This window comes from Rousettus aegyptiacus, unplaced genomic scaffold, assembly GCF_014176215.1.
Source record: "Rousettus aegyptiacus isolate mRouAeg1 unplaced genomic scaffold, mRouAeg1.p scaffold_m13_p_3, whole genome shotgun sequence".
NCBI lineage: Eukaryota > Metazoa > Chordata > Mammalia > Chiroptera > Pteropodidae > Rousettus > Rousettus aegyptiacus.
In genome coordinates this window covers 107,816,913-107,829,614 of record NW_023416306.1, presented here as the reverse complement: position 1 = coordinate 107,829,614, position 12,702 = coordinate 107,816,913, and the positions used below count along the sequence as shown (strand labels likewise).

General features: G+C 34.5%; 1 protein-coding gene across 4 annotated transcripts; it reads right to left on the bottom strand.

The window, feature by feature from the left end:
- Positions 1 to 2,200: 2,200 nt before the first annotated feature.
- CCNB1IP1 (cyclin B1 interacting protein 1) lies at positions 2,201 to 10,977 on the bottom strand. 4 transcript variants are annotated; one of them, XM_016165636.2, is made up of 4 exons: positions 10,907 to 10,977; positions 9,423 to 9,751; positions 5,082 to 5,415; positions 2,201 to 3,192 (listed from the first exon to the last, which is right to left on the bottom strand). In XM_016165636.2, the coding sequence occupies exons 2-4, from the start codon at positions 9,717 to 9,719 to the stop codon at positions 2,990 to 2,992; spliced, it is 834 nt and encodes a 277-aa protein (XP_016021122.1). In that variant the 5' UTR covers positions 9,720 to 9,751; positions 10,907 to 10,977; the 3' UTR covers positions 2,201 to 2,989. The 4 variants fall into 4 exon arrangements, with proteins under 4 accessions (XP_016021122.1, XP_016021123.1, XP_036074001.1 ...); XM_016165637.2 differs by having other exon boundaries at positions 10,692 to 10,960; XM_036218108.1 differs by having other exon boundaries at positions 10,827 to 10,960.
- Positions 10,978 to 12,702: the final 1,725 nt, after the last annotated feature.

The window sequence follows — 12,702 nt, the reverse complement described above, 5'->3', positions numbered from 1 at the left end:
ATGATTATTTCAAGGTCCATCCATGTTGTTGCAAACGGCAGTATTTCATCTCTTCTTAAGGCTGAATAATATTCCATTGTATATATATGTACCACAGCTTCTTTAGTCAATCACCTATCATAGGACATTTCGGTTGCTTCCATGTACTGGCCACTGTGAATAATGTTGCTATGAACATCAGTGTGCAAATATCATTTCAGGTACGAGTTTTCAAGTCTTTGGGGTAAATACCCAGTAGAGGCATTGCTGGATCATATGGTAGATCAGTTCTTAGTTTTTTGAATAACTTCCATACTGTTTTCCATAGTGGCTGTACCAATTTGTAGTCCCACCAGCAGTGTATGAGGATTCTATTTCTCCACATCCTCTCCAACATGTTATTACTTATTCTGTTCATTATAGCCATTCTAACAGATATGAGGTGGTATTTCATTATGGTTTTGATTTGCATTTCCCTAATAGCTAGTGATATTGAGTATCTTTTCATATATTTGTTGGCCATTTGTATGTCCTCTAGGGAAAAGTTTCTTATCAGGTCCTCTGCCCATTTTTCAATTGGATCGTTTGGTTTTTTGTTGTTATTGAGTTGTATGAGTTCTTTGTATATTTTGGATATTAGGCCCTTATCAGAGGTGTTGCTTGCAAATATATTTCCCATTCGGATGGTGTCTCTTTATCTTGTTGACAATTTCTTTTGCTGAGCAGAAGCTTTCTAATTTGATGTAGTCCCATTCATTTATTTTAGTGTTTACTTCCCTTGCTTTTGAGGTCAAATTCATAAAATCCTCTTGCAGTCTAAGGTCCTTGAGTTTCATTCCTGTTTTCTTTGCATTTTATTGTTTCAGGTCTTATATACAGGTCCTTAATCCATTTTGAGTTAATTTTGGTGTGTGGTGATAGACAAGAGTCTAGTTTTATTCTTTTGTAGGTGGCCTTCCAGTTTTTCCAGCACCATTTATTGAAGAGGCTTTCCTTTCTTCATTGAATGTTTTTGGCTTTTTTGTCGAAAATTATTTGCCTATGTTAATGTGGGTTTACTTCTGGGCTCTTGATTCTGTTCCACTGTTTTATGTCTGTTTTTCTGCCAATACCATGCCATTTTGATTACTGTGGCTTTGTAGTATAATTTGAAGTCAGGCAGAGTGATGTCTCCAGCCTCGTTCTTTTTTCTCAAAATGGCTTTGGCAAGTTGGGGTGTTTTGTGCTTCCATAAAAATCTGATGATTTTTGTTCTATTTCTTTAAAAAATGCCAATGAGATTTTGATGGGAATTGTATTAAACCTGTATAATGCTTCAGATAATAAGGTTATTTTAACTATGTTGATTCTTCCAATCCAAGAATACAGAATATCTTTCCATTTCTTTGTATCTCCTTCAATTTCTTTTAATAGGGTCTCATATTTTTCATTATATAGTGCTTTCACATGTTTTGTTAGATTTATTCCTAAGTATTTTATTCTTTTTGTTGCAATTGCAAAAGGAATCATTTTTTCCAATTCTTTTTCCGACACTTCATTATTAGAGTATTAGGAACGCTATGGATTTTTGAATATTGATTTTGTTATTTAGAAATTTTACTGTTTGCTTATTGTTTCTAGTAGTGTTCTTGTGGAGTCTTTAGGGTTTTCTATATAGAGAACCATGTCATCCACAAATAGTGACAGTTTGACTTCTTCGTTTCCTATTTGGATGCCTTTTATATTTTTCTCTTGTCTGATTGCACTTGCTAGGACCTCCAATATTATATTGAATAACAATGACAATAGTGAACAGCCTTGGATTGTTCCTGATCATAGAGTGAATGTTTTTAGTTTTTCACCATTAAGTATAATGTTGGCTGAGGGCTTGTCATTTATGGCCTTTATTATATTATTTTCCTTCTACATCAATTTTGTTAAGTGCTTTGATCATAAATGGTTGCTGTATCTTGTCAAACAAATGCCTAGCAAGTTTAAACTCAACCTTGGACAACCGAAAAAGCCATATTTTGAACCCAGATGTTCTATCTCCCCAACCAGTATAATTTCTAGTCTTGCTTCTAAAAGGACATAAAGTTACTGAAAGTGTCCTTCAAATTTCTTTCTTTACTCTATGCTTTAAATAAGTTATCCCTGATAGCAGTCAGAAATGCTCACTATTTAATAAAGGAAAATAAGAAATAAATCTTCATAGGTATTTTAATTAATATAATGTCTCAAGATCAATAACATATTTTAAGTTTTCTGTAGTAGAAGTACATTCCTAAAGTAAAGTCAACATAAAAGCTGGCAAAACAGTTAAGAAAGAGTAATTTTATTTTAAAATAAACATTAAAAATCAACTTTACAAAATAACTCTCAATGTGAACTATTATTAAATAGAAAAAGGGACTGATCAGCTGTGAAGCAAATTGTACTCTCACTCACTGACATGAGCACAAACACTCCTAACAAGTTATTAATACAAGGGCAAATACATATAGAAATAAATATACACACCCAAATAATAAACTACAGACACACTCGCCATTTCCTGAGACCAAAATCTTAACATAAATATACCGGCAAATTCAACAAAATACCCATATAAAGGAATGCACATATACATATATGCATAAATACCAAAACCTAAAGTAATATTTAGACATATGACATAGGTGCTTTAATATATATGCATAAACACATAGTTCAGTCAGAAATAGCCCAGACAGAAACAAACAGTGATCTACAGAACACCCAATAACATTGTAACCTTTCACCAGTGGTAAAAACTCAACAGTTCACAATGAAATTGAGTTTAATAAACTGCTCATGCTTTAAATAATGGAAATAGCAAAAGAAAGCAGACTCTAGAGCCATCCCTCACTTCCACTGAGTTTCTTAAAATCTGAAAATGTGAAGACACTTCAAAGACTTAATAGCACAGGGAGGTTAGTAATCCCTATCTAGAATAAAAATTATTCATTAAATGAAATGGCTAGAAATAAACAGAAAGATTCTGTGAAGTGAACTAAATTCTTTTTACTTTAAAGGCCCTGCTAGAGACTTGTTGCTGCTCTAATTCACGACTTGGAGAGGCAAAACTGAAAAAGTTATTGCTGGGTTCAGGTGCAGTGGGAGAACCCACTAAAAATGGTCTGAATTGAAAATCTCCATCTCCACCACCCCGATTTTGAACTGGTGTACTGTCCAAAGGAAACTTGGAGTTGTTCCCTAGGAAAAAAACAAGGGAAAAACTTAAACATCTATTTACTTATTGATCTTTAGAGCCAAAAAGACAAAATTAATTCAACAAATATTTTAACAGAACTCAAGTCATACAAGACAGATAAAATATAAACCTAATGTTAGATAAAGAAAAGGACTACGGTGGCCCCACCCCTTCCCCCTGACCACAGTATATACTGTACCTTCTGTGAAGCAGTTTCCAATGATATCCATGACCTCGGTAACAAAAGTAATTTAAACATATGTTTTTGGTAGAGCTATAATTTATAATATCGTAATTTTATTCATGTTATCTAATCTACTTCAAAGGAATATCATATATATTTGGGAGGCAGAGTCTTTTGTCCCAAGTTCTTTTAGAATAATTTTTTTAAAGATTGCCATAAACACTCCAAAACACATATGACAACTATGAAAAACTAGCACGTATTCATAGTCAATTAGATCAATTAGAACAGCCTTAAGAAAAGTCAGACAATAGATCTGATTAAATAAGTATTTAACTTTCTTCCTGTTTAGAAAAAGAAAATGCAGCTTGCTGCCAGCGTAAATTTAACATCACAGATAAGAACGCTACGTTTTCTAAGGTTTGACATTATCAGCAATCAAGAATTACTATATTTTGTAAATGGATATACCAATAATAAAAACAAATGCTATAAATAGAATGATGTCATTTGTTTCCAAAGACTACTGATATACTAGAGCAATGTGAAAATAATAATAAAAGCAAGATATTTTGTGGCAAACTTTGGGGGTAAGGTTAGGACTATAATCTCCAAGTTATCTCGGAGTAAAGGCTGTAGCCACAAGTGCCACCACCGAGTATTCTTGGACAAATAGTAAATGGGTTAACAACTTCCACTGAACCCTTCCTGGGCTTCCACAAGTTTTAAAGGGAACACATAACTAAAGGAGAATGCTAACTATATCTGCTTCGAGCCAGACATGGTAGCAAGAAGTAAAAGTAAAAAAGTGTACACAAAAAGAACAGGAAAGACTGGTGAATATGAAAGAAATCAAAGTAAGTGTGGATCGAGACAAGGAAAAAATAAGAACATCTATAAATGCCCATACACAATAACACTTGATTCACTGCATCTGCCAAGGAGCCAAACAAGCAGAAAAGGACTAGTACCATTCAAATCATGTATTTCTAAAAGGCAGGAATCCTATCTGCATAGTCTTTATATCCTCATTGCCTAGGATTATGCCTAGCAACCTGGTACATGAAACATGCTTGATAAATACTTTATGAATGGACAAACAACTAAATAAAGAACCAACCAAACAACCCACAATAGTTTAAGAACTGTGCACTCAGTATTGCCATGTGCAAAAAAGTGAAACATGGCCTTCCTGAAGGATAGCAGATGGTTAAAAGTGTGGGCTACAAAGATAGCTCTGTGACCCTGACCAATTTACTTAAACTTTCTGTACCTCAGTCTTCTCATCTATAAACTAGAGATAATAACACTGACTTTATAAAGTTTTAAAAATAACATGAATACATGTAAATTTTTAACAGTGCCTAGCACCTGGTAAGAAATCAATAAATGGCAGCTATTATTATTATTATTATTATTATTATTATTGCAAATAAATAGCTTTTAATTTAATGTTGCAATTTGCAAAATTTTATTTTGGAGAGATTTACTTCAGATTTATTGTTCAAATTGGAGATGTAATTTAAAAATAAGCAAATAAAAGATAAAAGCAGTGATGTACAGTTTGAGGCACGGATGAAGAACATAGAGCCTACCACCACTCAAGGCCTTTCACATCTCCACTGACTACCTGAAACTGTACAGAACATAGTGTGAAAAACCACTGGTTTAAAGAATAGATATTGGATATTACATATCATTCCTTACCTAATGGGAAGCCAAAAATACCAGATTGTGGAATCATAGATGGCTCAAGGGTACCTTCTTGACTAGCAATAGTGATGTTTCGTAGCCTAAGGCTATCATAGAGACCTTGAAGCTTTTGATACTGACGATTTCTCTCCATAAGTTTCTCAGAGATGTCACTGAATTTCTTCTTGTATTCTTCTAGCACTTTCTTCATGGAAGTGACCTCCCCTTTCATAGAGGTCAATTCTACATCCTTGCTTTGTATTTGCTGAGTATATATCTTCTCCATCTGCTTCAGATGGCCCTCAGCTTTGCTGAATTTGTATTCTTGATAGAGACGCTCTTGATGGACCTGTCCCAAGAGAGAAAAAAATAATTTCAAGGTAATAAATATGAAAGTTATATAATGTAAAACTTTATACAAACACAGAAAGAAAGGAAATATGCTCTACTGAGGTGTTATTAACATTTAGAACCAGGTTAAGAAGCAATCAGGTTGTACAAAAGGATGACTATTTTAGAAAATAACACATTATATCATTAAATACATAGAAAGAAATCTGGAGAAATACTCTCAAATCACTCTCAGAACATTACCATTACACCAAGAAGTGAGTATTTGTCTAGCCTTAATAAATGACATGTAGTCCAAAAGTTTTTAAGAAATATAATCCCATGTTTCAAGTAACCCATAGTGTGGAGAACAGATTATAGTATAGCCCTCAATTATCCCTGCCTCCTGGTACTTATATTCTCCCCTTGAGTATGGGGAAGACCTGTGACTCAAATACAGAAAAAATGATAAGCTATCATTTCATGAGTACATTACATAAGAATATAAGATCTGTCTTCCTAGTGCACATTCTCTCTTGCTGGTTTTGTAGAAACAAGCAGCCATGCTGGAAGGCCACATGGCAAGTAACAGAGAGCATCCTCTGAGCAACAGCCAGCAAAATATTAAGGTCAAAAAAAATCTACTCATAGACTTGACATCCTACATCCTTCACAAAACATTAACTAAAAATGGATCCCAGACATAAATGTAAAACACAAGACTATAAAATGCCTACAAGATAACATTGGATAAAATCAAAATGACCTTGGGTTTGGTGGTGATTTTTTAGATAAGACACCAAAGGTACAACCTTTGAAAATAAAACTGATAAACTGGACTTCATCAAAATTAAATTTTTCTGCTCTGTGAAAGACAATGTCAAGAGAATGAAGACAAGCCAAACGAATAGAAAATAACTGCAAAAGACATATTTCATAAAAGACTGTTATCCAAAATATACAAAAACTCTGAAAACTCAACAATAAGAAAATGAACATCCCAATGAAGATGCACAGATAGCAAATAAGGAAATGAAAACAATGTAACACATCATAAGTCATCAGGAAAATGCAACAATGAGCTACGCTACACACCTATTAGAATGGCCAAAATCCAGAACACTGACACCACCGAATGCTGACAGGGATGTGAAGTCAAAGGAACTCTCATTCATCACTGACAGAAATGCAAAATGTTACAGCTACTTTTGAAGACAGTTTAACAGTTTCTTACATACTCTTACCATACAATCCAGCAAAAATGTTTACCCAAAGGAGTTGGAAACATGTCCTGCATACAGATGTTCACAGTAACTTTATTCATAATTACCAATACTTGAAAGCAACCAAGACGTCCTTAAGGTAAATGGATAAACTGTGGTAAAATGAAATATTATTCAACACTAAAAATAAATGAATTATGCTGCCATGGAAAAATATGGAGGAAACAAATGCTAAGTGAAAGAATCCAACTGAAAAGGCTACAAACTGTATGATTCCAATTATACAACAGTCCAGGGGCAAAACTATGGAATTGGTAAAAAGATCAGTGGTCACCAGGGGTTGAGGAGAAGGAAGGGTGAACAGGTAGTGTACAGAGGATCTTTAGGGTAGAGAAACTACTCTGTCTTATAGTATCATGGTAGATACGTGTCATTATAATTTTCCCAAACTCAGAATGTACAACACAAAGACAAAACCCTAATGTAATCTATGGACTCTGGGCGATAGTGATATGTCAACATAGGCCAAAATTTGTAACAATTTTATCACAGGTGGGGTATGTTGATAACAGGAAAAACTATGCACATGTAGGGGGCAGGGGATATATGGGAAATCTCTGCACCTTCTTCTCAATTTTGCTATGAACCTAAAACTGCTTAAAAAATAAAGTCCATTAAAAACACAAAACAAAAAAACAACTGAGGCCCTCAGTCTAATAGTCCACTAGGAGATAAATGTTGCTAACAACCACATGAACTTGGAAGCAGATTCTTCCTCAGTAAAGGTTTAGAGACTGTAGCCACTGTTCACACCTTTATTGCGGCCTTGTGAGATGCTGAGCAGTCTATTCCTGGGCTCTTGATCCACAGAAACTGAAATAATAAATGTGTTGTTTTAAGCCATTAAATTTGTTATTTAAGCCACTAAGCTTGTTACACACCCAAAGACTACTAAACACAGAAACCAATCATGGCTTATCTTCGGATTCACTGTCTTTTAAATATTGACCGAAAGTGAAATATGAGTACTCTCCTTTTCTCTTTTAAACATTTTTAATTTGCCTATTCTATATAGTTTGACATAACTTCACCTAGTCTGGGTTAACTGTCCCTACCACATGGTCGCCCAGCACTCTGTACTTCCCTTATCATTAGAGGTATTAAAAATATATTGTAAATGTCTGAGTTTTTTTTAACCTTTAGCACCACTAAACTGTAGCTCCTTGAAGTCCATGTGTTTTCTTCATTATTGTGTACCTAGCACCTAAGAAGGTACATGAAATATGTTTTCTGGTACTCAAAAAATATACATCACATGACTAAATAGGAAAAAAATAATAAATGAAGTAAAGAAAAATTCATTTCTGGCTACCTTACTAATTAATTCATTGGTTTCCTCCAAATAGGAATCTATTTGATATACGGTGTCTGTCCATTCATTCGATAATTACTTACTGAGACTTAAGACTGAAGACCCAGAGATCTGAAGGAATCCAAATAGGACCTAAAAAAATTTCCCAACTAGAGGAGATGTACAAGTATGTAGGTAATTACATGGCATCAATAATAAAATAAAAGTTAGTACAAGACAATACAGGAGTATGTAAAATCTTACCCAGAAAAAAAAAATGAAAATATTTATTTGACATATGACAAACAAAACCTTTAAGAAGCATTATTATAAATGTAAGTGCAAGATATAAGAATATACTCAAGGATATTATTTAAGTTCTCCACAGGAAGGTTTTTCTAAGAAGACACCAAAGGCAGAAATCAAAAAGGGAAAAAGTTATGAATATGAATTTGATAAAAATTTTAATACCATTTTTAATAGCACTTTAAGAGCATTTTTAATAACCTAGGAAAATTTATGATACAGTATAAGCAATGAAATTATGAATACATAGAACATACAAAAATATTCAACTTCTGTATGTCAAAAAAGGCAATGAAAACTAATAAAAGATAAGTGAAAAAGCAAAATTTCTTACAACGTCCAAGTATATATAGAGAATTCTTACAAATTGGTAGGAAAAAAACTATAGCAATTGAAATAAGCCAAGTGAAAAGCAACTTATAAAAGAAAAATACATGGAAAAAAATACATGACATACGTCCATCTAAGTCATCCAAGAAATGCATATTTAAAGAGTTACGAGATTTTATTTTACTCACATCTAATTGGTGAGTAGGAAGTGTGGAGAACTAAGCACTCTCATATACTTAACCGAACACAAATTGATATGGCCTAACTGAAGGGCGATTTTGAAATACTGCAATTTTAAAAACACGAATGTATTTATCCACTTTCAGGAATTTAATCTTAGCAAAAAATGCTCATATGGCATTTTTTATAACTTGAAAATAAGTTATACAATGCCACCATTAAAATTATGATTAGAGAACACTTAATGTAAAAACATTTAATTAAATATTCATAATAGGCATAACATATTGTCAACTTTAACTGGCCACAAAAACAGTATGTGTGCTATTATCCTATTTTCGTAAAGACAAAAATATATACTTACATATATATAAAATATATATAAAATATATATTTATGCACAGAAAAAGTTTAGTAGTACACAAAACATCAACAATGGTTATCTGAATGACAGAATTATGAGTTTTTTAACTTTCTTCCTTTTAGATTTTCAATAATAAACATTACTTTTGAAGAAAACTATTTAAAAGTTCCATATATTCATAAAAAATAAATATAAACACAATAAATGAAAAACATCAGAAACTTTCACATATGCCTCAAATCAGACTCTCCTAATCTAGCCTAAGCACTAACCTGGTATGTCCAGAAGGCCAGTGCTCGGGAGCTAATGTCCAACACAATCTCTGGTCGAAGTCCCGCCAGTACCATGGCTTTATATTCTTCTGATGGACTGAGTTCTGTTCGAACAATATCTAGCTTTCCAGAAAGAGTACTGTTGCAGGCAGGGCAGACAGCTGGTGAACGACTAAACTCACCACTGCCATGCTGATCACAGAAAATGTGAGAGCAGGCAGTGACCCATGCATAACCAGAGAGTCTGATGCGACATTTTCGATAATTGCAAAGCAGCATGTCTTCACACAAAGACATTGTAGTGAGATCTCTAGATGCTGAAAAGAGTCCTAATAAGGGATAAGTGAAAAGGTCAAATAAGTGAAATTGCAATGAAAATGAAATAAATAACAAATAAACAAAGTATGTTTTCATTTTATGATAAAATAATGGACATTGTTTTATAATTTATTTTAATTTATTATAATAATTTACTAATTCGTTATTTATTTATATTTTATTATTATATTATATTGATTTCAGTTACTCAACAATATTAATTGTGCTCCTTTGTGAAAACCGCTAGAAAGGTCTTGAAAAAAATTTTTAAGGAAAAAGTTAAAAACATGGGTGGTTCCAAATGTTACTAAAATCAAAAATATGTACAGGAGGAAAAAGTGTTTAGTAACATTTACAAAATACAAATAAAAATTAAACTAGTGCTTTTTGCCTTTCCTCAAATACCTAAACAAAAATCTATATTTATTACCCATTCATAGTTTGCCACATTTTAGTATTACTTCTCACACTTAGCAAATATAAAAGTCCAGGCACTGATTTAGCCATTATTTAGAGCAAAGTATTTCAAAGTTTTTCATGCATGCTGATTTCTCAAATTCTTTACTTGTGTTGACTAAAAGAGTACTAACCTATGCTTTTATTTAAAACATCTGTAAAACGAAACACCCTTAGGTTACTTTTCAATATAGTGTCCACTCTCACTGGAATTTCACTAACCCATACTGAGCAGCAATCTTTTGTAAATACCAAAATATCAATAAGTCATATATTGTTTTTTTTTTTAATGTGACACACCAATTAAATACCAAGAAAAAAATGTTCACATTTATCACTAATTGTGTCAGAATGTTGCCTTGGTCATAGGGGTCAACAAAGACACTGTGACACCTTTATCCCAAACGTCTCCACGGATATACAGCACCTACAGCAGGAGTTACGAGGTCTATTTTACCTCCAGCAGAGTAATTAATGGGCATAGAGGAAGCTGACCTGGGGAGAGTTTTGAAGCTGAGACACTTAGAGCGAGAGGTGCACCTAATTCCAAATTTTCCACGAGGTGGGAGAAAGACAATTTAGCGAACTTTCCAAGTTATTGAGGGCCAAGTTTTTGAGAGTTAGACTCACGGAAACTTCGCTCTGAAATCCTCAGCCTGCTTTCTGCGCTTGATATAGAAAACAGCAGTAATACTAATGAAATACCTAACCTGCGGCGCCAAGAAAAAGCGCGGGAAAGCACCGTTGCCTCGCCCACTCCACCACGAGTATGGATTCGCTGTGCGCGTCGCCGATACGTCAGAGAGCGCATGCGAAGAGCCGCCCCGGAGCCTGCCGGGTGCCGGCCGCTCAGGACGCTGGGAGCCTCCGGCTGCGCCTGCGTGGGGCAGGTGCGTCTCAGTCGCAGTGAGCGAGCGAATGCTTCTGAACCTGGTGTAGGTTTCTCACTTGGGAGACTCGCAGATACTACCATATGTGTTCTTTACTGCCTTTGACCAGCATAAGAGCACCAACCTAGTTTAGGTGGGGATAACATTTGAGGTCAGGCTTCTGAAAGGAATAGTAGAGGGGGGGCAGTTGAGAAGATAACATGAATACATGCAGGTCTTTGTCCAGGGAAAGTGTGGGGAGTACCCACTGGGCTCTCTAGTTTCAGGAAAAAATTCCCTGAAATTGTGTGATAGCTATAGTTGGACAGCTATCACCTCCATGTTGAGGCAGATTCTGCCATTTTTTTCCTCCACCTCGAAATAACATCTTTCCAGCTTTTACACATTCTCTGTAGATTTAAAGAAAATAGAACTTTCCTTGACTGACAGTCTGCCTTACAACGCATGTCAACAATGCCTGAAATGAAGCAATAGAATCAGGCGCCACAGCTTTTTTGAGGTTATCTGCCTGTGTTCTCCTGGACTTGCTTATGATGGATTAAATGTTTGTACCCACTTGACCCTAATGCTGTTACCTGTCACTTTTTTTTCTGTTCTATAACAATTGCATGGTTTTTTGCTCGGTGTATATGAGCCTATTAGAATTTATATTAGAAATTAAGTTGAGGGCTTGAGGGGTCCTTGGGATTTAAGCCTTAATGCTATCTTTTGTAGCTAAGATTCCAGATGATGGGACCCAGTGTGAATTTTTGACAGAATCCAATGAGTCAGCAACACAATGCACACCAAGCCCTGCAAACCGTTTATGGGTTGTGAATCTGTAACACTAAACCTTTCTCCTTCAAAAAAAAACCTATCCTAATGAAACAACTTTCTGCTAGTTTGTCTATTTACAACTCGTTCACAGTAATTAGAAAGGGTCATCCTGGCCTTTGTGTACATTTTTTAAAATGTCTATCTTCTGAGAATTTAGAGCTGTAACAATTCTAGTGGTACAAATTGGATTCAGAAAAATTGGAGGTTCATGTCTAAACATGTAATCCCTAACATGTTTTGGCTATCTGAGCCTTTTGTGCATTTTCTGGTTTTGACTATACCAAATGTATAAAGTACAATAAAAGGGTACAATGTCATTCAAAGTCATAAAACACAAAGCATTCAATTTCCACTAGCACAAGCACCTAAGATTGTGATCCTAGCCAAGTTACGTTTGTTCTGCAATATGATCCCTTCCTACTTCATTAAAATCATCCTTTTGATTCCCCAAACCTAGTATTTCCCACGCCATTTTTTCTCTAAATCAGTTTCCAACCCATTTGGATATATATGAGGGGGGGCTACAAAGTCTTACTATCCCAGTAGCCTGAACCACCAGGAATTAACCTGCTTCTTCATGTCATTATCTTGTTTTCGCGGCATAGACAAACCCTTCACTGGGTTGTTTCTAGTGTTCCTGGAGATGAGACTACTGCAATCAATCAAGGCTGAGAAACGGAGACTCATCCACCAAAAAAAATCTTTTTAAAATACTGGTTATTAAATATCAAGCATATCAAAAATGTGAATGACCATCATTCAGTTTTAATAAACCCAAACCTTTCTCATGTGATATTTTT

Bases quoted from the DNA above. Each gene is read 5' to 3' on its own strand.
- CCNB1IP1 (XM_016165636.2), bottom strand. From the start codon at position 9,719: ATGTCTTTGTGTGAAGACATGCTGCTTTGCAATTATCGAAAATGTCGC. The intron at 5,416-9,422 runs GTTAGTGCTTAG...CTCTTGGGACAG, and splicing joins TGGCCTTCTGGACATACCAG to GTCCATCAAGAGCGTCTCTA. The intron at 3,193-5,081 runs GTAAGGAATGAT...TTTTTTTCCTAG, and splicing joins TATTTTTGGCTTCCCATTAG to GGAACAACTCCAAGTTTCCT.